Below are 25,757 nucleotides of genomic sequence, written 5' to 3'. Positions count from 1 at the left end.
ATAGACAAAGTAGTACCATCATCAGGTGTTTTGCTGGCGTGATCACCTCTCTTAACACTCCCCCGACGGGATGCCCTCTGATCTCCCTCCGCCTGGCCACCATGCTGGGTATGATGAGTGGCTCTTCTGTGGTTGTTTGGTGTTCTAGAAGCCCTGATAGACAAAGTAGTACCATCATCAGGTGTTTTGCTGGCGTGATCACCTCTCTTAACACTCCCCCGACGGGATGCCCTCTGATCTCCCTCCGCCTGGCCACCATGCTGGGTATGATGAGTGGCTCTTCTGTGGTTGTTTGGTGTTCTAGAAGCCCTGATAGACAAATTAGTACCATCATCAGATGTTTTGCTGGTGTGATCACCTCTCTTAACACTCCCCGGACGGGATCCATCCGTCTGGCCACTTTCACTATCTTTCACCGCTTCTAAGAACACCTGAATCTTACAAGAGTCGGGATCACTGACATACCCGATACAGTGCCAAGCGAGGAAGGCTATGACAGCTGTCATGATGAGATGAGGAGCCAGGAAACCCAGGGACCAGTAGAGCTCGTGAGCTAGAGTCTTCCAACTGTCCCCAGTTCCACCCACCTCGCTCCAGGTACAGAAGTAGTACCGCTCACTGTACGTGTACTCTAGGTTAGGGAAAGGCATCAGAACATATGAGGAGATCAGAAGGACAAACAGCACTAGAGCTGTTACACCCAACATTCTCCTGACTGTAACGTCCGTTTTACTGGGAGGTACACTTTTCCTCATCGTTCTGAGTCTGATTATTCCCAACATCAACAGGATTAGGACAGATCCCTTGTCACACACAAAGTGAATGCCACCTGAAAACGCACACATGCTCTCATTCAACATTGTTTTTCCCTCGAGCCACAAATTTATTCCGAACGGAATTCCAACGACGGACATTTCTAGAGTATCGGCAGTGACCAGTACCAGAAGGAGCTTTGTGAACGCGTTAGAATCATCTACAGAAAAGCCCTTGGTGAGAAGTTTAGCCAGGATCAGGTTTAAAAGAGTAGATATGGCAGATACCATGATGGCGAACCCTCCCAGTAAAGCGTGTCCTGCGCTGCTCAGCGTCGAGGAAAGGTAGTTCTCATCCTCCCACAGTACAGTGAAGTTCCGGGAGGATACTTGTGACATCTCAGAGGTAATTGTTTTTCAGGGAAGCAGCTAACCGATGTGTTACACTATAAGATTCGTGAATCAGATAGGTGTAATGCTATACCATAGTTCATGTCTGCGAAATCAGTTTTTAAACGTTTCTAAAAAATGTCCCAGCTGGATTTCGAAAAAGTCAATTATGTCTAATTTATTCCGAGAAGGAAAAAAAAAACAACTCTTAGTTACAAATCCTTTCAGCTTGCAGGTCAGCAGATAATACAGTTGCTAATGAAACGGACTATTGAAGATCAATACATTTTTACTGTTACGACAGCTTCGTCATAATCTGAATACTCAAATTATCTGTTATACAGCATAATAGTAGTGTTGAAAGCATTAAATAAAGATTATTAAGTATAGACTTGGGTATTTGCAGGGCGGCAATTTGATCCATATATGAGCTCCAACACGTGCCGGAAGCTGATTGGTTACTGACAAAAAATTGTGCTGTTGTAACAGGGAGTGAGGGAGAGTATTAATATTCATTAGTCCGTTTCATTGGCAACAATATTATTTGTGCATCTGTCAAGCCGCTAAGATCTATCAAAGTTTAAGCTCATCCCAATAAATGTTGTCAATACACTTTACACAACGGTTCAAAACTAAGCCGCGACTGCTTTGGACAAAAACCATACACATGTTCGATACATGTTAGTTGCAAAAGTGAAACAGTTTGACCATAAAAATAGTAGATCATAAAAAACAGACTAAACAGACAACAACACAGTAGATATACTAAGCGTGTATTGTTTGTAAAGTAAAACAATAGTTTAAACGTTGCCCGCTCTGCAGAATGCAAATGTATTATGCGTAAATCTGACGAACGACGCCCGTAGAAATGTCACTTGAAAGACCTCGTCAGAATAAACGTCAAAAAGAAGTCATTCTACGGGAGATCGTTTTGATTGTTTCTCCACATTGACAGTATCGTGTATTAATAACTGACTGTAATTATAAGTAGAATTTCTTTTCTTCTTCATTAACACAGTGTGCCAGTTCGTATGACCATGTTCTAGAGCAGCTGTTTGGCCTTTGTGGCTAAACCACGACACGCAACGAATGAAATAACATAATATGTGATCGAAACCAATACAATATGACAGTATGAGACCGTGGCCAACAATTATCACATATTGAGATTCAGCTGGTGAATTAATGAAGGAACAAGCAAATCATGAAATACAATTGGATGCGTAGTGCGAATCAGAACAGACTACTATAACAGAGATCATCACTTCTTGCTCTATTCAGCAGCTTCTCTTTGTGTGACTCTTCCTGTAGCTTCCGGTCCAGTTTCACTTTGAATAGTGAATAGATATTTAAAGTCGCTATTATTGTGCATATATTGTCATATTTCTTTTGTCGTTTGATGTAGGTTCAAATTCGGCTTATGACATTGCTCATGTGATCAACTGGCCAAGTACAATAAACTAAACTACTCATTTCATCACGATATTGTTATTTCAGAGGTTCTGATTAAATGTCAATAATTTGACCAGAGGCAATATATAAGACACAAGTGCGGTGGGTGCGGAATCGTATTAATGACCTAATACCGTACTTTTTCGCACCATCGCATCGGCCGTTATTAGTTCTATCAGATTTGTGTACTTGGTATCGCTGTATACAATGAGATCGACATGCCCGTAACTATGGTTATATTAGGATCAAACGTTTTTCATGACGCAACATAAAAACATCGGAAAATTGAGTTGGTAATGGATTACCGCATCTAAATGTAACATCTTTATTCTTTAAGTGCAGTGGGTGCGGAATCGTACTATTGACCTAATACCGCACTTTTCGCACCATCAGCCGTTATTCGATCTATCAGATTTGTGTACTTGGTATCGCTATTCGCTATGTACAATGAGATAAGATCGACATACCCATAGCATAACTAATAACTATGGTTAGGGTCAAACGCTTTTAATGACGTAACATCAAAAACATCAGAAAGTATAATCAGGAAAAACATTTATAGAACAATAATCATACATATTCCTAGAAAGATCATTATTATTATAATCAGATGGCAAGTTAATAATGCTAATATGACTTTCAATTATACTATCGATATTTGATGATTAAAACAAAACAGGGTGAATCTTGGCAAACGAATAACTTGTCAAGCTGGATCAGAATCCCTCAACAGATCGAAATTGAGTCACTTTAGTCATTTGTGCGTGCTTTACGTACACACAATGTGTTTGAATGTGAAAAATAGGTTATAAATGTTGTAATGTAACTCTAAAAACACAATGCCTGATGCCTCAACCCAAACCCCTATACCAGTTATTGTGCCCGTGTAATTGATAAACCTTCTATGAGGGTAGTTTTACGCTTGTACACTATACAGCTTGAAATTTCAGGAAACTCAGTGTACGTTATTTGTTGCATTAAGATCAACAATGGTGTAAGGCAACACGTTATACACTGCGCTGATGAGTAATCCAACCTTACTTAATTGCGGTCTTTTTGCCTCCAAATTTGCCGCGCATAAAACAGTTTTAGTCGGGTGCAGAATCGCACTATTTGCAAAATAATACCGCATCTAAATTTTGTTCTGATGTGTACTGGTAGAGATATTGACTCGTGTTAAATTTAAGAGGGCTCAATTGGCCGATTCAATTCTGTAAGGTGATAAATTAATCGCTATCTTATACAAAAATATGCTAACTTCCAGCTTGGTTTGATTTTAAAAGCAAAATAAAAATCAATTTCGAAAAAATATACGTTAAATCAGAGATTAAAAATGGTTACAAGGGAACTGATGCACAGTCAAAACATTTACACTGATTTGTGGTAAGTACAGAATCAAAGAAGTACATATTGTATAATGACGTTTTCGTAATCATGATCAAAGTCAGATGACAGTTCAAAGATTATCAGCAGTGATTATCTTATTGTGATCAGTATTTTCTGATTTCTTTTTGAGTTCTGCCAGTAGAGTTTGTGTCCGTGAGTTCATACTTATAAATTGAACATTATTTTGTGGTACAATCAGTCTTTTGATAAAACCGCGGAAATTACTGTTCGTCAAAATATAAATGGGAGTGTTAATCCAACTTGAACTGTACAAGATGAACCATGCAAATCGTTGAAATTCCTCATTTGTCCTTGCTTTGATGCGCGAGAAAAAGAAGGGAAACGTGCAAATTGAAAGACATCCAGTTATAAGCACCACTATAAACATGTTCTTCTTGTGAACTGAGTTATTTGTTTTCTTTATCGCAACCAGGATCAAAGACATGTTCAGGATAACCAGAGCTACCCCTGGCAAGAAAATGTAGATACTGTAAAACACTTTGTCCATCACTTCAATTCTACCATCAATCGCTTCAACTTCAAGTCTTTCAAACGAACAAAATCCTCTTCGGTTATTGAATAAAATTTGAAAGCTCTGCTCTTCAAATATCAAATTATAAACAGTCCAGTACATTGGTCCAGGACCTATTGCCAAAATGATAAATGTAACTGCCAATCTTTGTCTTTGACTACTAACTAGGTTCCTCAATGGAAACAGAACTCGAGAAAGCTTGTTTAAAGATAAAGCGTTCGCAAAAAGAATGTTGAATTCGAGAAAGACATAGCTGTATGAAGCTATTATCTTGCAAAACATTTCCCCAAAAATCCAATTCCACCCGACGTTCAAAGATATGATGTTTGGCAACAGAACAAATACACAATTTCCAATATCTGCAGCTGCCAAATTCTGAATAATCCAGAGAGACATCTTATCTATTTTTATCGCTTTATGATAAATAGTTGCGTAAAGCACAAACATGTTCCCCAGTACACCAAACAGAAATGAAGCATGGCACCAGATTTGAATTATAATCTGCTCATTTCTGTTTGGAACATCGTATTTCGAGATGAGCAAACTTGCAGTGCTTACATTCACAGTTTCCATCCTGAAAATTGCCACGATTATGAAAAGGTTTATTTCCTGATTACGAATGCTGAATATGAGATGATGTTAAGAGAGTGATTCCGTGATGTTTCAGACTAGACACGTTAGTCACCTTAAACTGTAAAAAGGTCAAATTACAAAACATTTAAGTTATCTAAATGATAAAATCAGGGATGTTAAGGTTTGGAATAAAACAGATCAGAGCACTAAGGGTGGTCTTATATCTCAACCATCTAATACAAGCCAAACAACAATGGATTTGGATGTCGTCATTCAGACATTAAAGCTGGTTCAATGAATAATTCATAATTGTACAAATCATACAAATAGTTTAAATAGCGTTTAACGAGTTAAGGTATTGAATAATCTAACAGCGTGTGATGAGGTTAAATAATCTATTCATTATCGTATGAATAATAATCTTAATCACACGAGGCGAGGACACAATGAAAATTAGGCAATTGGTTAAATTTAAATAAATTCAAAGAAGGGGCACGACAAGAAGTGGTACGGATAAAGCTACAAAACTCGTATCCTCGATTAAGTTTACAGTCACGTTATTAAAGTGCAAATGGCAAATGAACTGGTATTATGTAAAAAAGTAAACAGCAGGTGCAGCGATAGATTTATATATAAAATTATAAACTGCTTTCAAGTACTAATTATAGTGTTGAAGCAATGTTTAGTCAGCAATGTTTAGTTAGTCGTCAGCGCCTGGTAAGTACACGAATATTACTCCAACAAAAATAGAGCATTCAATGGAGTAATTAAAAGCCGCGTAAAAGTTAGAATAAAGATGTATATACGCTTATATCATTCAATAGCTTACAAAGAAATATTGCATTGCATCATTTATTGATTATTGAAAATATTTACCTGCGAATTACCATGTTCATTTCGTTTTGAAAAGTTTGACACGATTTATCGGGGTTCTTAAATTAGAGAAAGTTCATTTAGGCTAAATTTTGAGGGATCTGAGAGGTTCCCACCAAATGTGGCATCCCAGTATTCTTAACTCAAATAAGCTCAAATCATTCCCAACAAAACAGCCGTCAATGAAAGCGAGCAAATTTATTTAACGACATAATAAAATAGCCGGTGTTATTAACAGGTGCATTATTATAATATTAGCCACTGCCCTGTTAGCTAATTAAACCGTGTCAATCGTGTAGTTTTCATAATTTCCGAGATAATTATAATAGTATAGCCACAAATTAAACGACTTTTTGTTAGCGTCCGCGTCAGCTCCACTGCAAATACCATGTGCGCCATGTCATGGTTAATGGTTATGTTTACGCATGAGACGCACCTGTTAAGTGTTAATGTTAGTATTATGAGACTCCCTGCACTACACCTATGCCGGCCCAAGATCAGGTTCTGTCATATTTTCGGGTAACCGTGCTGTCGAGAGACAAGTAGAAAATCAAAGTGCAGTTCCTATGAAAACTCTGGAGCAAGACACTCAGACACTGATAGAGACATTATTCTTGCAATACTTTGACGGATAAAAACCCTGCAAAAAATACTTACAACTACGTAATCATTAATCATTAAAATCATACCCAAGAAAGCTTACTAAAGCTCGGCAACAACTATTTTTCAACTATTGTTAATTGTACAATCACTAACACAAGTGCATGGCACATACTCAATCGTATAGAGCTCGACTGTATTAGTTATTTAAAAACAATATCAGTACCAGGTATCTCAAGTGACCATGTCGTATCTACAGGTGACACACCGTGATGATATTAAGTGTTTTCAATTTCCTTGTTACAGGATCAAATTATACTGAGCTGAGCTCTTATTTAGGCAATTAGATACATACACTGGAACTACATACAAAAATGAATTATAAAGCGTTAATAAACTTAAACATTGTTATGTTCCATGAACTAATGTGACCTCATGGAACCGCTTGTTAAATTATCAGGTTATTATTTGTAAACCATATTAAGATATATTTGACTGCAACACATCTCCACTATTGTAAATTTCTCAAACCGCACCAAACGAGGAGCTGGACCAGACCGGTGTGACATAGCGACTATAATACTCACATTTTGTTCCATCGTGAATCATCCCCCCGGCCCCCCTCATAACACTTACCATCATCCTCCACTATACACTCTTATTTCTCCGGCATCCTCTCCTAATACTGCCATACCCCAGAGGCAGGCAAAGCATCCACATGCTATCCTCTCGTGGGCCGCCCAGCCTCAGTCCATTCCTTTACATGAACAGCAATGATCTTCAAGTTGGCTTTTATTTATTTGCCTCGTTACTGCCTCAATTCGAGGCCATTGATTGATGAATTAAGTATCTAAATTCCAAGAAATAATAATACGATATAACGCAACGACCATGACCAGTACAATGATTATATCTTAATTATGCACACCACCGAAACTGCTATGTTGTACTTATCTACGAGCTCAACTCTCAAGTAAAGTATGAGCAATAGTTTTAAAATGCTCCTTAATCATTGACCATCATAGACCATTAGTTTTCGTAATGCTTGTAAATACTAATGTTTTAAGGTAACACAAATAATAAATAAACTTATAGAACTAAATCAGAAGCCACATGTTTGCGGCCCCGCTATACTACTGCCGACCTCAGGTGCATAACGTGACAGGTGTTACTCCTATCAACTGTTATGGGTGAGATTCCCTGCTGCACCCCTATTGAGTTTATGTACCAGGATAATGTTCCGTTAATTTCTGGAGTATTGATGATATATTAGGAGAACAGTTTTGAAGACGAGGTCATTCAGGGTCATTATTCTTTATATAGTACTTTGATAAAAAATATTTTATTTTGTGTTGTATTGGACATATGACGTGCTGGGAGGACCATGTGAATTGTGATCTTACAGTATAGACCACACCGGCCACCACACACCGGCCACCACATACCGGCCACCACATACCGGCCACCACATACCGGCCACCACATACCGGCCACCACATACCGGCCACCACATAGCTGGTGGTGAGGGAATAACTTATTACTTTACTACTAGTACAGCGAAACAAGAAAAGATATACACTTTCAAAATTAAGCAAGATAAGAGAATACAACTTAGTCCAAGTGCTCAATCTTTCCATAAGTGATCCCGGTCTCCCTTATCGCCACTCCCTTATAGACTCCTGAGATCGTATTTAATGTCTCAGTTCCGTCGTAGTAGACCGTCCTGACGGTCGCAGTGTAGGGGATATCAGCTTTGTACTTGGCACCAGATACCACAGCTGTTACCTTGGACCGTGCTGGTAGTTGCTTCCACGTGTCGATTCTGTGCGTGTATTTCCTTGTGGTGGTGTCACCAGTGTCAAAAGTAGTGGTCCGAGCGCTGACTGTTGTTCTTGTTCCGAGGAGGGGTACTCTAGCTCTGATCTCTACTGCTACGCTCAGTTGGTTAGCCTTAGTGTATGTAAAGGAGCTGGATTCAGCTACGGAGTAGGCTATGGTTCTTGTCACTCGCTGTGGTTGATCAGAGAAATTATTCAAAATTGTTGGGCTCATCTTAACAGGAGCAGTCCGAAGTATTTCATTAAATAGATCGTACTGTACGTTGTACATGAAGATCTTCTCAATTGGTTTCTCTTGGTTAGCTGATTTTCACTCCTAGTACGGTAGACTCCCTGACATTGTTACCGTCAGCTTTAAGCAGATAAGCTGAAGATTCAGATTGCCTGAAGTATCCAGGGACACTAATGAAGGTTCCTGCATCAATTCCATTAGCATCATCCCCAGCCCTCATCACAGTCCACATACTAAGATCAGAAAATGCCCCTGAGCCTTTGGTGTTCTACGTGTGGACAGTATCCGCGCGGACTACATGCTCATTCTTTACGCAGCAGTACTCACTGGAATCGGGCTGCGTAGAATGACTCCTCACTGCTACCTCTCCAAGACAGGTGTAGCCGATGTCAGGGTCTTGAGCAGCGGTCACTGATATCAGCGCTACTGCAAACAGGATCTTGATCTTTCTTCTGTAGGACTGCTTGTAGTTGTGACTTTAGGGTGTAGGTTTAGGTTTCGATCATAAATTCTGCATGTAAATTTTAGTCACAATATACATACAATATATGAAATAACATGTTTTCGTTATTTGCATGCATTATGCAATGATTTAGTTAGTCATTACCATTCCCTGCGCAATTTGATCTTATTATTTTGGGTTTCCGCCATAGGGAGAATGACAGAAATAGCGAGAATTTCAGCATGAACTGTCGTTGGCCTATAAGATTTGTGGGTAATGTCATGAGCCGCAGTACCAATGGAACAACCGTCAGGTTAATAGTGAAAAGACATAGCTTCGAGAAATAGAGAAAACTCCTAGAGAACTGGTAACTTGTCCAGAATGAGGAGAATTTTAATAGAGGAGGGGCAAACCACAGGGGATATTCAACGTACAGATCCAAATAACTACTATTACTACTAATATTATGTCACTAGAGGCGCTAGAAAAATGTCATTTACTTGCCAGTTGGCAGTTACCAAGACCTGGCCAATGTCAAATGGCTAATGATCCAAATAATTTGATAGCAATGAACCACATGGAGGTTAAGAATATTGGAGTTATAGACACAGTTAATTCTCGGAAATTCGTTGTCTAAAAAATTACTTCTGTGATCTCAATTTGAGGTAAATTTTGAGGATCTTATAAATGAAATGAAGTGGGCAGTCAAACCAAATTATTGCAATGTCAAATGGTTAATGCTGGCAAATTAATCAAATAATTAGATTTATTCAATTGAGTAACACCTTGAAAAGTTCAAAACCTAAAATATAAGATCTACGTCCCAATTAAGTTGTTTTCACAAAAATAGCCCAAAAATAGTCCTCTAATAGTTAGGGCAACAGTAATAAACCCTGTGAATAAATTCGTAACAAAGGTTTTTCTAAAGGAATGTCCCTGAGCTGTATAAAAACCTTTGTTACGAATATATTCACAGATGGTCCCATAAATAGCAATTCTTGTCCTAACTAAAATACATTTTGGCCACGTTGACATAAAATCCCCAAAGATAGTGAGAGATGATGTGGAAGTAGTAGTCGATGGTCTCGTCAGGAATGAAGGTAGGGTACTCCGTGTACCAGGCAGTATAGTAGTCGGTGGAATAGTTGCAGCCCTCTTCGTCCTCGCTATCTGGACAATCAGCATCTCCGTCACAAATAAAGGAATTGGGGATGATGTTCCCGGAGAGACATTTGAAGGTGTCAGGTACAGGAGGACTTGGGTAGGGTGTTGATGGTGGGGGTTCACAGCCACCGTCGGGTGTTTTGGGTCCTTCCTCGCCACCGCAGTCTTCCTCATCATCTCCAAATAGACAATCCCTCATTCCATCACATCGCCAGTAAGAGGGAATAATGATATCAGACAGAGCGCACCGGTAGTCACCATCACTTGTAGGGCCAGTGGTAGGTTCAGTGGTGTTTTCCTTCCAATCAGGTGTACTTGTTTTCCAATCAGTAGTCCAATCATCGCCGTAGCTTGTTGACCACATCCAATCTGTAACACATTTCCAACTTGGAGTCATCCAGCCAGTCGTAGATTCGGTTGTTGGCCAGGTAGTATTTATTGAGTCGGTTGTTGGCCAGATAGTAGTCATCCATTCGGTTGCTGTTACCCAGCTTGAGCCACATCCCGAAAGCCAACCCGAGACATTATCCGTCCAAGAAGAGGACCAAGAGGAGGTCCCAGAAGTAGTAGGCGAGGCGTGCCCAAGTCCGACCAAGAGGAGAGTTAGATAGAGAGTTGTCATCGTCATCACGTCGAGAAGTGAGAGCGTTACAAGTTAGAGGTATAAGTACTATGTTCAAACAAATAGTTCACTACTAGGATCACGTGCCAGCCGCCAGGGAGCTCGTGCAGGGAGAAATGTTCAGTAATTAAAAAAACAGAGCTTGAGTAACACAACAAAGGAAAACAGAGCGTCCTGGGCGAGTACAGAGCGAACTTGGCGAGTACAAAGCGAGCTGGCCTGGGGACACCTAAGACTCATTCCTCAAAGTATTGAGTCCGGGAAAGTATTGTAAAATCAAACAAAACAAGAGAAAAGAGGAGCTAATGATTAAATTGGAATAAACAAAAGTGCACGGCGCTTTAATTAAAAAAACCTGGTTGAAATTTGCGTTAATTTACGTCTTAAGTATGGTCTATATTAAATTTTGAGGATCTTATAAATTAAATGAAGTGGGCAGTCAATTAACTTTGCTCCTTCTTTTGCTCATTGAGAATTATTCCATATGAGGTCACGTGACCACAGCTCTCATCATGTCATGTAAAACCAAATCATTGCACTGAACCAATCACTGACTGTTTTATGACGAAACTAGAATTACTAGCAATTTTACTTCAATTTATAATATCCCATTTCTTATTATCATGAACCATTTTTTTCATAATTAATGCTTCTATTATTGTTAGGTAACACAAATATAGAAATAAATAAAAAATACAACTGTTATGGATGATACCCCCTGCTGGGTACTCATGATGCCTAAAGACCAGTATTGGGGAGGAGGTTTGTCATGACGTCATCATATCGTTTTGTTGATGAACTATTGTCATCATTATCTTCTTCGTAGGGGACTGTGGTCATGCTTAAAAGACCACTATAAGATAGAGTATTGGAGCCCTGTGCTTACCTCGGTAAAATTGTATACGTGGAAATTAAAAGTTAAACTATTAGTTTTTTTCATAATTTTTATGTTAATTCGACAGAAGTTACCCTGAAGTACTAAAGTATAGACCGCACCGGACACCGGATAGCTTACGTTATTCTAAATACTACTAATACAGAGGAACAATAAACGAGACAGAGTTTCAAAATAATCTCAAATAGCCAGGATATTAGAATGCAACTTAGTTTAAGTGCTCAATCTCTCCATAAGTGATCCTGGTCTCCCTTATCGCCACTCCCTTGTAGACTCCTGAGATCGTACTTAATGTCTCAGTTCCGTCGTGGTACACCGTCCTGACGGTCACAGTGTAGGGGATATCAACTTTGTACTTGGTACCAGATACCACAGCTGTTACCTTGGATCGTGCTGGTATTTTCAACGATAATGTGACCTTATCCATGGTTGTCGTCGAGACGGTGTCACCAGTTTCAAATGTGAAGGTCCGCTCGCTAAGCTCTGTCATTTTTCCGATAACAGGTACCTTTGCTTTGATCTCTATAGCTACGCCCAGTTGTTTAGCCTTTGTGTATGTAAAGGAGCTCGATTTAGTTGTGGAGTAGGAGATGGTCTTGCGCATTGTTCGTGTTTTTTCAGAGGAGTTCTCGAAAATTGTTGAGCCCAACGTAACAGGAGTTGTTTGTCCTATTTCACCAAAAAGATCGTACTGCACGTTGTACATAAAGATCTTCTCAATTGGTTTCTCTGCCCAAGTTTGGGCAGTTGCCACTGATATCAGTACTACTACAAACAGAATCATGTTTCTTCTTCTGTAGTTGCTTGTAGATGTGTCTTTAGGTTCAGGTTTCGATCATAAATTCTGCAATGTAAATATTGGTAAATATTGGTCATAATATAAAATATACGATATATAATATATATGTATAATATGGGCATATTTTCTATAGTCCATATTATATGGCCCAAAGAAAATTGGAGCTAGAGCTCCAATGTTCTAAGGATTAGTGTAATCACTCTCATGTTATTTGATGTTTACAACTTTTACAACTACAGATACAACGCACCCTACAAGAAGAATATTCAGTTATGGGTACAGAACATCTCCTCCTCTGCCGAGATAATTGAAAGCTGGCTGGTGGTACAGAACCTGTGGGTCTACCTAGAGGCCGTGTTTGTGGGGGGAGACATCGCCAAACAACTTCCTAAAGAAGCTAAACGTTTTCAAGGTACGTAGTACGTACTGTACGTATCTCTGTAGTACTGCGTTTTACAGAGATTTTAGGTATTTAAGGTGCATTAAATAAGAGTTTAATAAAACCGTACTAACGCTAATTACTTCCAGGCATAGACAACTCGTGGCAGAAAATAATGCAGAGAGCCCACGAGACGACTAACGTGGTCCACTGTTGTGTCGGAGATGAGACACTGGGCCAGCTTCTGCCACATCTGCTGGAACAGCTTGAGCTCTGCCAGAAGTCCCTTTCTGGGTATCTTGAGGCTAAACGTCTTATATTCCCAAGGTTGGTAGGACCGAGCAGTTTTATATTCTAGTTGCTAATGCAATTTACTGACTCCTCCTTAGACACAGAATGAACATCTGCCGTGAAAACTCTTTGTATATAGCTGGCGAACCATGGTGCTAAGGTCATGGCTCTTAGGTTTTTAAATTGCGATTTCAGGAAATAATGGCAGGTCTAGCTTAAGATTCCAGCTCTGAGCTCTTAATGCATTTCATGTCCTTCCCTGGACACAGAATGAACATCTGCCATTAGAAGCTTTTGTAAATACTTGGCGAACCATAGTACTAAGGTCACGGCTCTGGTTTTCCCTGGGTTTTAAAAGTGCGATTTCATGAAATAATGGCACAATGTCTAACATGTAAGTGATAAGTCAGGCCCTAACAAAGAACCTTAAACCGCAGGTTCTTCTTCGTGTCTGACCCGGCGTTACTGGAGATATTGGGTCAGGCTAGTGACTCACACACGATACAGGCTCACTTACTGAACGTGTTTGATAATGTGGCTACGGTTCAGTTCCATGACAAGGTCTACGATCAGATAACAGCTGCTTGTTCTAAAGAGGACGAGGTGGGTTTTAGTTTATATTTTGAAATAAATGTGAGGCTGAACCAAGGGGGCCCACAAGATGATAGCATGATGATGCTCCGTTACTACTAGGGTTTGGCGTCCCTATAAGAAGGGGTGCCGGGGTATCTAATGGGTAGGGGTGGAGGGAAAGGGGATGAGGTCCAGTATTAAGACGTGTACAGAGACTTAGGGACCCGGCACGTGGTAATGAGGCTGAGTCAGAACATTGTGTGTGACGACATGGTCACGTGATAACTTGTGGTGCGTGTTAAAGTGTGGTTTGTCAAACTATCTTCCTGGTTTTGTAACCCAAATAATTGTCTCCTAGGTGATACAACTAGAGAAACCAGTAATAGCTCAGGGTGGCGTTGAGCTTTGGTTAGGATCTCTAATGCAGATGATATTCAGTTCCATTCACGGTATCATCAGACAAGCTTGGTATGCCATCAACGCGGAGGACTTCGACCTTCTCAAGTTCATATCCATGTTCCCAGCTCAGATATCCCTCCTTGGAATTCAGTTGCTGTGGACACGTGATGCAGAGATTGCGCTGAAGCACGCGCGACACGACAAGAAGAAGATGCAGGATGCTAACGAATCGTTTTTGACTCTGTTAAACACGCTTATCGCTCAGACAACAAATGATTTGGAGAAATTCGAACGAATTTGTTACGAGACTATCATTACTATACACGTCCATCAGGTCAGCATGTAATATTTTCATACTCTCTTGACAGTTGAAACTCTGTGCAAATCACCTTTCATCAAATACTATTATTTCTGGTACGTTGTACATCACAATCATATTGTGTTAATCTAACAAATAAATCAATTATGATCATCTGTTCAAGTCTAGTTCGTCTGTGAAGTTTTAATATGTTATTGCAGAGAGACATATTCAACGAGCTGGTGAAGACACACGTAAAGTCACTAGGTGATTTCGAGTGGCTAAAACAATCCAGATTCTATTATGTTGAGGATGTAGATCAATGTCAGATCAGAATTACTGACGTTAACTTTGAGGTAAACACACCTATACTAGGCTCTGCCCAGTTGCTGGGGCATACTTTTCCTTCATAACCAGGTGTAGCCAGTCCACATCCTGGCTCCATAAGACTTGTTTTAATTCTTAATGAAAAGCTGAGCTTTTAAAGCTCGAATAACCAGAGTGACAATGTATACTAAAACAACAAATATAACACCCAATTAAGCTGCCTCACCCCCACAGTACCAGAACGAGCCGCTGGGTTGCACTGACAGACTAGTCATCACCCCACTGACTGACAGATGTTACATCACTATCGCTCAGGCTCTTGGTATGAGCAGTGGAGCTGCTCCTGCGGGCCCTGCTGGTACAGGTCAGTGGATTAACTGCTTAGTTTGGAGAATTTAAAAAATTGTCTGTGATTCCAACCGTCGTGTAAGGGAAAATCGTAAACAGTTTAATATACCATGAAGTTTGGTGTTCCACTGAGCTTGTTATAAAAGATTCTGTATTTTAATTTTGGTCTAAATCGATCGATTGTACACGATAATACAGAATGAAGGCCTGTTTCTGGTAAATTGATATTATGAAATGTTGGTGTTTAAACCAACCTTCTCGATTGGTTTAAACACCTTTACAGCATATATAAACTGATAAAGAACATAATAAACTAGTTTCCCGGTAATTTTGGGGAAATCAGACATCTAGAAAATGTTTCCATTTTGAGGAATCATTATATGGGTAAATTCGCGCGCGAAAATGTTCAGCTTATTTGTATAAAAAGTTTATCTTAAGCAGTCACCATGACAGAAATAGGAGTACGTGGGCGCGCGTTTGTTGTTTTTTGGGTATATAACTATATATATAGTCTATACAGGCCATATCAATATATAGGCCATATCAATATAAGGGTCTTCGATTATCGATATCGAGGCTACTAACATTTGCGAACTTAACTTTTAACCTCTGATATTTGATCTATATTTCAGTGATCGCTTCCAATTTCATAAACTGAACTTTATTTTGGTTATCTATACATATTTGGGAGACCCTTCTCTTTACACTTGAGTCTTTAGGTCTTGATTCATATGAATGACGTGCTTCCAGCTAGTAATTTCATATTTATTTACATAAAGTTACTCTCAGGTAAAACAGAGACTGTAAAAGACATGGGAAGATGTTTGGGTAAATATGTTGTCGTGTTCAACTGTTCCGATCAGATGGATTACCGTGGTCTTGGCAGGTTTGTTGATTTTTTTTTGTTGGGGACTGGCCCGTGGTACCAGCCAATGTTTACTCAAAAAATATATATATTGTAAATTATAAATCAATTGGTTCGGTTATCCGTTATCGGTCTTCCTCTTTTTACCAAAGCAAATTTCAACCTTCAGCGATCCAGACCAGAGTTCTTTGTCAATGATTTAGAGTTCATTATATTATATGTACATATTTTAAATTCTGTGAGCTAAAAAAGAACGATTTCAGGATTTACAAAGGTTTAGCTCAGTCTGGTGCTTTTGGTTGTTTTGACGAGTTCAACAGGATAGAATTACCAGTATTGTCCGTAGCAGCTCAGCAAATCCACATCGTCTTGACTTGCAGGAAGGAGCGCAAATCAGAGTTCATTTTCAGTGATGGAGATATTGTCAAGATGAATCCTGAATTTGGCATATTCTTAACCATGGTATGAACAATTGTGTGGTTCCTTTTCTTCAAATTGTTGTCGGCGTATTTAATACCATTCGTCCCTCTCTTGGGTGGTTACTTAATCTCCATATAACTTGTGGTTACGTAATAAATGTTAAAGCTCTGAATGATTCCCAGAATCCCGGTTACGCTGGACGTCAAGAGTTGCCGGAGAATCTGAAGATTATGTTCAGAACGGTGGCTATGATGGTGCCGGACCGGCAGATTATCATGTGCGTCAAACTCGCTGCTTGCGGTTTCATCGAGAATCTCATGTTGTCCTTCAAGTTCTATACTTTGTACAAACTTTGTGAGGAGCAGCTTACCAAGCAGGTCATTAATTGATTTTTTATTACTTTAATTAATTTTTTAATGACTGGTTAATGTTACAGATTCTCATTCAGGTTTAGATTTCATACTATTTTGACTTTGGTTACATGGTCAACATAAATTTTAATCCATCCAAATTATGAGCATTGCCGGATGATTAAGTTATTAATATGGCTTTGATCAAATTACTAGAATTCAAAATTAGTATTAAACAAATTACCCAGAGCTACAATTAAAATCAGTGTCGCTGCAGGTGCATTATGATTTCGGACTAAGAAACATCCTGTCAGTACTAAGAACTCTGGGAACAGTAAAACGAGCGAATCCAGAGGACAGTGAGAGTAGTATAGTGATGAGAGTCCTCAGGGACATGAACCTTTCTAAACTTATTGATGAAGATGAGCCCCTCTTCCTTTCACTCATCGACGATCTATTTCCAGGAATTGTGTTGGAGAAGGCGAGAAAATTTTAAATTTTATTTATATTTCACTTTCAGGTTGTTTTTTTTAGAAGATTTTACGGGATTCGATAAAATGTTACTGTTTTAAAAATTGTGTTGTCACTTGGCTGTCATGTGGGGAGTGTTCCTCTTATATTGGACCTCAACAATTTACAAATAAACCTGTTTAGGCTGGTTACCCAGAGATTGAGGCAGCTATTTTGACTGAGGTTCAGAAGCGAAAACTTGTTTATCACCCTCCATGGGTTCTGAAACTGATTCAGGTGAGTACATTTAGTGGGTATATTGTTGAATAGTACAATAGAAATGAAAAATCAAAGATTTTGAATTTCAATTTATCTGTCAATTACACACCGAGGACTATAACTTCATCCTCAGTTATTCGAGACACAACGAGTACGGCACGGTATGATGATGTTGGGGCCAACTGGCGCTGGTAAAACAGAGGCAATACACGCTCTCATGGATTCTATGGGTGAATGCGGGTCCCCTCACAGAGAAATGAAGATGAACCCTAAAGCTATAACCGCACCTCAAATGTTCGGTATACTTGATGTAGCTACAAATGACTGGACAGATGGGATATTCTCCACCCTTTGGAGAAGAACTCTGAAGGCGAAGAAAGGAGAAGCAGTTTGGATTACTCTTGACGGGCCTGTTGATGCCATCTGGATCGAGAATTTGAACTCTGTGTTAGACGATAACAAAACTCTAACACTTGCTAATGGAGACAGAATCCCAATGTCCCCGAATTGTAAAGTACTTTTTGAAGGTAATTTTTAAACTGTATGTGCTCAAACATCACAATTTTTCATTTACACCTACTTTCACAATCAATCATAACTTAATAAAGTTGTTCATCCAAATTGACTATCACATCTCACTAATGCACCAGTGCACAACATTGACAACGCTTCACCCGCCACTGTATCACGGAATGGCATGACCTTCCTCAGTTCCTCAGTTCTTGACTGGAGACCCATCTTACAGGTATGATTGTACTGGTAGTGGGTACTGGGTAAGCCACAGGACATAGCTGTGGGATGGTGCAAAATATGAATTTCCTGGATAATACCATTTCATTGGTGCTATTTAAAAAAGCTTAAAGTCTTTAACTTTGAACACAATAGCGCAGGTGACCGTAATGTTCCTGCCAGGCTGCGAAGGCCCGGCTGTCAAATAAAATTTGGACCGTGACCTGCGTCTTAGAAAAATAGGAATAGAAGGTTAAGCCATTGAACCATTTCAATTGTCGCCGTCCATCAACATAGCTGTAGTCTTGTATGATGGCGCACATCTGAAATTATAATGGAAAGCTCTGACGTATATTATTTTACAGGGATGGTTAAACACCCGGCCGTCCACTGAAATTGGAATATTTACAAATCTTTTTGAGAGGATCTTTGAAGACGCTTACAATTACGTTCTCACAATGCTCAAACCGAAGATGGTTACTCTCCAATGTGATTACATCGCACAGGTATTTTTGACCTTGACAGGTGCATTTAAATCGAACTTTTTATAGTAGCATAATTATCAAGTTACCTGGTTTATGGTTAACTAGGTACCTAGTTACCCTTCTTACGACCTGCGTAAAAACGAAATAAGAAGATTTTCAAAAACTGTAGACGGTAGAATAAACAAAAATGTGCAATATTTATTATGTAATGTTCTCAAAGATTGAATGCCGGAAACATTGCCTGGTATAAAATGTTATTAAGGTTTGTGTTTTTCAGTCGTGTAACCTACTGCAAGGCCTAGTCCCGGTCAGCGATGGTGCAGACGGTCCAGTCAGTCACTGCTCCCCTGACCATCTCGAGAGACTCTTCATCTTTGCTATTATGTGGAGTTTAGGTACATTTCTTTGGTAGTGAAGAGGGGTTATTTTAGGAAGAGGGTATCTAGAGATTTGATAACTGTACAGCTACATAATTATTATAGGTGGGATGTGGGATTAGATCTTCTAACGCAATCTGGCGAGGCGAGACGATTAGAATTAGTTTTCAGGAAATAAATGCTTGCAGGGGCGGTGTTGGAGCTTGAAGACAGAGCAAAACTGCAAGAATTCATCGCACAGAAGAAATGTTTGGACCTACCACCAGCTGATGCCTCTAAAGGGGACACCATATTCGAGTACACCGTGTCCGATGAAGGACAGTGGGTTCACTGGAACAGTCTAGTTACTCAATATCTTTATCCTGAGGACTCTGTCCCCAGGTTTGAATTTTACAATTTACAATTTACATTTTCATTGTGAACATTGAAGTGGTGACTATGTTCACTTGTTCTGTGGTATCATTGTAACCATAGTCGATTTTTTCAGATATGTAGAGATTTTGGTGCCCAATGTGGACAATGTTCGAACGAACTTCTTGATTGAGACCATCAGTAAACAAGATAAAGCAGTCCTACTTATTGGTTAGCAACAGGGTTTCAATTATTTTCTAAAACTTAGCATTTCTCATCATTTTCGCTGCATTTCTTGCTTCTACTTTTATCCGATTCAAGATTCCGTGCCTCAAAATACCATGTTAATTGTAGGGAAAGTTTTCTCAGTGAAAGTCTTGCTCAGGTGAACAAGGTACAGCGAAGACAGTGGTTGTTAAAGGTTACATGAATGAGTACGATCCAGATGAGAGACTTAGTAAATGTATGAACTTCTCGTCAGCCTCAACTCCGGGAATGTTCCAGGTGGGACTGCATTTATGTTTAATGTTATCGTTATTTGGTAACTGAACAATTTAAAATACTAAAAGTTAACCGCACTAACTGGCAAATTGCGTCCATATATGGTGCGTCTGGTCTGATGAACGGTTGCTTTTTGAACTACTTGGTGGTGGTTGCAAAGATCTTGGCATGTACCAGATGAAATAAAATTGGTGGTTTATATATATAATAATATTTATCACGATAAATCTGAAATTTAAAATGCTTATATCTAAAATCGCAAACTGTCAAATTGCGTACATATTTGGGTCGTCTACTCTTTGATTGCTAAATTGGTGAAGGATCTGGGTATTATTTGGAAATAAAGAGCTGAGCTGTGAGCAAAAAGTGAACTTTTGATTTTCACCAAGCATGGCCTGGTTAATGGAGTACCATTGTCCACTATTTTAGCTTGCAAAGGTCTCAATGGCAACAAAAGTACACAAATGGCAGCGAAAAACGGAAAGGTTAACTCTTCGGATTTCAAATCTCAAATTAGGGTTTTTATCTTGAAGACTCAATTTAAATTCTGAGCATGTACATAATTGTATATTATACATTGTACATTGTACATTGTACATTGTACATTGTACAACGTCCGCTTTTTACGAAAACAGCTGGTAACCTTACCTTAAATTTTCAGGCTTCAATTGAAAGCTACGTTGAGAAACGGATGGGAACAACATTCGGTCCACCCTCTGGAAAGAAGATGACTGTCTTTATAGACGATGTTAACATGCCTGTCATTAACGAGTGGGGAGACCAGATCACTAACGAAATTGTAAGACAACTTATGGAACAACAAGGATTCTACAACCTGGAGAAACCCGGTAAATTCAGTAAAATTAGGGTTTTCAATAAATATAAACTAAGAGCCAACAACCAAGTATAATTTCTGTGGTCGTTAGGAATTTAAGGTCTTTGAAAGTTAGCTTACTTCTTTTATCTACCATTACACTGCCCACAGGAGATTTTACACACATAGTTGACATATCTCTAATTTCTGCCATGATCCACCCGGGTGGCGGTCGAAACGACATTCCCTCAAGACTGAAGAGGCAATTTAGCATCTTCAACTGTACTCTTCCTTCAAACAACTCTATTGATCAGGTGACAATATTCTGGACCTGAGGTTTTTCCTGGATAAAATTATTGTATTATTATGTAAAAAATTCATATTAAACGGATGCATGACTTTTGTTTAAACTCAGGTCTTCCGAACAATTGCATGTGGATATTTCTGCACGGCTAGAGGATTTACCCAGGATGTCTGTGACACTGTTGCTTCTCTGGTTCCTCTTACAAGGGCTCTGTGGCAGGTAAACTAGAGGAGGGTACTGAGCAAGTTCTAGCTGGAATTGTTAAGTTATTCCTGTCTTTATATTACATGTTAAGTCAGGCACCGTGAAATAATGCTGCAATTGTAAAGTTTTTATTTATCTATATATTTTCGACAGAGCTGTGAGCGTAGTAGAAATTGGGGGTGTTCAGACTATAATATCCCCTCTGAAAGTGCGTATTAAACAATTCACACTGTTCTCTGACAGGATGTTAAAAAGAAGATGTTACCCACACCTGCAAAGTTCCACTACACCTTCAATCTGCGAGATTTGAGTCGGGTCTGGCAAGGCATGTTGACTGTCACTTCGGAGGTGCTCCAGGACGTTTCACTTCTGCTTCACCTATGGAATCACGAGATCACCAGAGTACTGCATGATAGGTTTGAGTTGTCTTATTTGTCTACACTTTATTCATTGTTCTCGTAGCCACTAATAGTAATAGTTAATACTGATGCATTTTCCCACTGAAATTGTTGCTTGTTTTCTCAATAGATGTGAATGAGATCCAGTGTTGATACTAAAAAACAGGGAAAACACTAGAACACTTCACTTTGTCCAGGTTTACGAATGAACAGGACAAAGATAAGTTCTACGTAATGGTAGACGAGTTGATGAAGGAAAATTTCCCAAATGATCCAATTCAGGAGGACAATTACTTCATTGATTTCATGAGAGAAGCTCCAGAGGTACAAGCTAAAAAGCTAAAACTAATTCTAGGGATTGGAAAAATTTCATGTTCATTAATCAGATCTCACGATTTGATTACATTGACCAGTAACCAGGGGTGTAGGAAGCGGGGGGGTGGGGGGGGGGGGGGGGGGGGGGGGGGGTGGGGGCAGGGGGGACATCGCCCCCCATGAAATCTGGGCAAGGGGCCAAAAAGGGCCAACTTTTAAATTTTTGAGAACATTTTTTTTACAAATCAATAATTTTTTAAGTCAAAAATTTTCAAATTTTCTTGGAAACTACTTTTGTTCATTACATGTTTCATGCTACCCTGATCATTATGAGCCAAACATATTTTTTCGGTTTTCGAAGTCCGCACCTTCCCTTCGATAAACGATTTTGGACTCGAGGGTTCCCCTTTTTAATGCGATCTCGGAAGGTGGGCCTCCCCTTCGCAATACGAGCTCGAAAGCGGGAGCTCTGCTTTGAGAGGTACGTATCGAAAATGACTCGGACCGAAAATTTTCTAGTCAAAATTTTTCAAAGTTTTTCTGAAAATTACTTTTGTTCATGTTTTATGCTACCCTGATCATTCTGAGCCGAAAATATATTTTCCGGTTTTTTGAAGTCTGTACCTACATTCGGAAGGTTGTGGATGTCAGGCTTCGGCGCGAAGCGCCAAAAAATATTTAGAATTTGGCCCTCCCATGAAGAAAAATGAAAATCATTCCTACACCCCTGCCAGTAACGTGATGACGTTTCTACTTTCAGGTAACAGGTGAAGAGCCCGACGATGCTGATCTGAGTGCGCCTAAAATTTATGAGAAGATGGAAACTTTCCAAATCTTGACAGAAAGACTCCAGGGTTTTCAAGACAATTATAACGAATCAATCAGGGGTTCCAGCATGGATTTGGTCTTCTTCGAGGACTGTATGACTCATCTGATCAAAGTGTCCCGTATCATCAGAAGTGATATCGGGAGTGCCCTGCTTGTGGGGGTGGGAGGTTCAGGGAAACAGTCAGTCACCAGGATGGCTAGTTTCATCGCTGGATACGTTGTGTTCCAGATTACTCTCAGCAGATCCTACAACATCTCCAATCTTTTAGAAGATCTCAAACATCTGTACCGTATAGCTGGACTCAAGGGACAGGGTGTTACTTTTATTTTCACTGACAACGAGATAAAGGATGAAGCGTTCTTGGAGTTTATCAACAATATTCTCTCTTCTGGTGAAGTATCTAACTTATTTGCCAAAGACGAAGTTGATGAGATTCTCAACGATCTAATTCCTATAATGAAGAAAGAGTTACCCAGACATCCCCCGACTGGGGAGAACTTGTACGAGTATTTCATAGCCAGGGTTAGGATGAATCTGCACATCGTTCTGTGTTTCTCCCCGGTGGGAGAGAAGTTCAGATCACGAGCTCTCAAGTTCCCTGGTCTGATATCTGGCTGCACAATGGATTGGTTCAGGCCTTGGCCCCGGGACGCCCTTATCGCTGTATCCAAATACTTCCTCTCGAGTTATGAAATGGACTGCACTCCCCGCACAAAGTCCGCCATCATCGAGAGTATGGGTACGTATCAGGACATTGTTTCCCACTCGTGTGCTGACTACTTTGAGATGTTCCGGAGGCAGACTCACGTCACTCCCAAATCCTACCTCTCTTTCCTCAACGGTTACAAGACCTGCTACAGAGAGAAGTCTGACGCCCTCAACGAGCTCGCCAGGAGAATGAACTCTGGTTTAGAGAAACTTCTGGAGGCAACAGATAGCGTGGGGCAGCTGAAGATAGAACTGGCAGAGAAGGATGTGGAGTTGGCTGTGGCGAGTAAAGAGGCAGATGTTGTGTTAGAGGACGTCACTGTTAAGGCTCAGGGCGCAGAGAAGGTTAAGGCTCAGGTGCAGGTTGTGAAGGATAGAGCTCAGTCTCTTGTTGATATTATCAACGCGGATAAGGCGGTCGCTGAGGGGAAACTGCAGGCCGCTGAACCAGCGCTAAAGGCAGCTGAAGCAGCTTTGCTAACAATCAAACCGTCAGATATTTCAACAGTGAGGAAGCTAGCGAAGCCACCTCATCTTATTATGCGTATCATGGACTGTGTAATAATTTTGTTCCAGAAGAAGTTGAACGCTGTACTCCCTGATCTAGACAAACCTCAGTTTTTCAAACCATCTTGGTCTGAATCTCTGAAGCTCATGTCTCAGAGTACCTTTATCGCGAATTTGCAGCAGTTCAAGAAAGATTCGATAAATGAAGAGACGGTTGAGCTCCTGGAAGCATACTTCCGTTCTGAAGATTATACGTATGAGTCAGCGAAGAAGGTGTGCGGTGACGTGGCAGGGCTACAATCCTGGACCAGTGCCATGGCTGACTTCTATACTATCAACAAAGAGGTCTTACCTCTAAAAGCTAACCTTTTCATCCAAGAGAAGAAACTGGAGGGTGCTATGTCTGAGTTATCTGTTGCACAAGAAATGTTAGACGCCAAACAGGCGGAACTTGACGAAGTTCAGGCAATATACGATGCAGCCATGTCCAAGAAACAGCAGTTGTTCGACGATGCATCCATGTGTGAAAGAAGAATGAAGGCTGCAACGGCTCTCATAAACGGTCTTAGCGGAGAGAAAGTCAGGTGGACCGAGGAAAGTCTCCAGTTTAAAGCTACCATTAAACAACTTGTCGGTGATGTTCTCCTGGCTGTTGGGTTCCTGTCTTACTCAGGGCCCTTCAACCAGCTCTATCGAAGTTTACTGTTCGACAAATGGAAAGCCGATCTTCGGAAGAATGATATTCCTTTCAAAGAAGACATTGATGTCGTGAGTTTTCTATCGACTCAAACTCAGATAGGAGAGTGGAATCTTCAAGGTCTGCCCAACGATGAACTTTCAACTCAAAACGGTATTATTTGTACCTCCGCCTCTAGATACCCTCTTCTAATTGATCCTCAAGGACAAGGAAAAGTATGGATCAACAATAAAGAAGGGCCCAACGGTTTAGTGGTTACAAATCTCTCACAAAAACATTTCAGAACACATCTCGAAGACTCCCTATCTTTAGGAAATCCTCTTCTTATCGAAGACGTGGGAGAGGAACTGGATCCAGCATTGGACAATGTTTTGGAGAAGAACTTCATCAAATCAGGATCCACACTAAAAGTAAAGGTCGGAGACAAAGAGTGTGATGTGATGGGCGGGTTTATCTTGTACATCACCACTAAACTACCTAACCCAGCATATACACCCGAAATATCAGCTAGAACAAGTATCATAGATTTCACGGTCACTATGAAGGGTCTTGAGGAGCAGCTGCTGGGACGAGTAATCCTCACAGAGAAGGCTGAGCTGGAGAATGAGAGAATTTCAATGTTGGAGGATGTCACCCTGAATAAGCGCAAGATGAAAGAGTTAGAGGATAACCTTCTTTACAAGCTGACCTCAACTCAGGGTTCACTTGTAGACGATCCTACTCTAATTGAGGTTTTGCAAATTACTAAAGTTACCGCGGGTGAGGTTAACGAGAAGTTGGTTATTGCTGCGGAGACAGAGCTGAAAATAAACTCAGCCAGAGAAGAGTTCCGGCCAGTTGCTTCAAGGGGTTCTATCCTATATTTCCTGATCACTGAGATGAGCATGGTGAACGAGATGTACCAGACCTCTCTTGTGCAGTTTCTCAGTCTGTTCGATCGCAGCATGGAAAAGTAAACACTTTTAATTTTAATTTTTTAGAAATTTCATGTCGTCATCCCAAGGAGATG

At 40.0% G+C, this 25,757-nt stretch overlaps 1 protein-coding gene across 1 annotated transcript in view; it reads left to right on the top strand.

Annotated features, from left to right (window-relative positions):
• LOC134823786 (dynein axonemal heavy chain 8-like) overlaps nt 1–25,757 on the top strand; it is a 41,680-nt gene that overhangs the window by 9,188 nt on the left and 6,735 nt on the right. The window contains exons 18-41 of the mRNA XM_063835354.1: nt 12,790–12,962; nt 13,079–13,256; nt 13,658–13,823; nt 14,152–14,526; nt 14,712–14,846; nt 15,052–15,181; nt 15,955–16,051; nt 16,294–16,492; nt 16,633–16,827; nt 17,078–17,281; nt 17,455–17,547; nt 17,663–18,056; nt 18,180–18,274; nt 18,624–18,764; nt 19,021–19,138; nt 19,309–19,501; nt 19,608–19,702; nt 19,857–19,975; nt 20,634–20,820; nt 20,958–21,100; nt 21,202–21,309; nt 21,538–21,710; nt 21,890–22,016; nt 22,768–25,700. Coding sequence (XP_063691424.1) covers nt 12,790–12,962; nt 13,079–13,256; nt 13,658–13,823; nt 14,152–14,526; nt 14,712–14,846; nt 15,052–15,181; nt 15,955–16,051; nt 16,294–16,492; nt 16,633–16,827; nt 17,078–17,281; nt 17,455–17,547; nt 17,663–18,056; nt 18,180–18,274; nt 18,624–18,764; nt 19,021–19,138; nt 19,309–19,501; nt 19,608–19,702; nt 19,857–19,975; nt 20,634–20,820; nt 20,958–21,100; nt 21,202–21,309; nt 21,538–21,710; nt 21,890–22,016; nt 22,768–25,700 — 6,771 coding nt within the window. The remainder of the gene's footprint in view (nt 1–12,789; nt 12,963–13,078; nt 13,257–13,657; nt 13,824–14,151; nt 14,527–14,711; nt 14,847–15,051; nt 15,182–15,954; nt 16,052–16,293; nt 16,493–16,632; nt 16,828–17,077; nt 17,282–17,454; nt 17,548–17,662; nt 18,057–18,179; nt 18,275–18,623; nt 18,765–19,020; nt 19,139–19,308; nt 19,502–19,607; nt 19,703–19,856; nt 19,976–20,633; nt 20,821–20,957; nt 21,101–21,201; nt 21,310–21,537; nt 21,711–21,889; nt 22,017–22,767; nt 25,701–25,757) is intronic.

This window comes from Bolinopsis microptera, chromosome 11, assembly GCF_026151205.1.
Source record: "Bolinopsis microptera isolate Bmic1 chromosome 11, MBARI_Bmic_1.0, whole genome shotgun sequence".
In the NCBI taxonomy this organism is placed as follows: Eukaryota; Metazoa; Ctenophora; class Tentaculata; order Lobata; family Bolinopsidae; genus Bolinopsis; species Bolinopsis microptera.
Note: the sequence above shows the minus strand (reverse complement) of the source record. Positions and strands in the feature narration are given on the sequence as shown.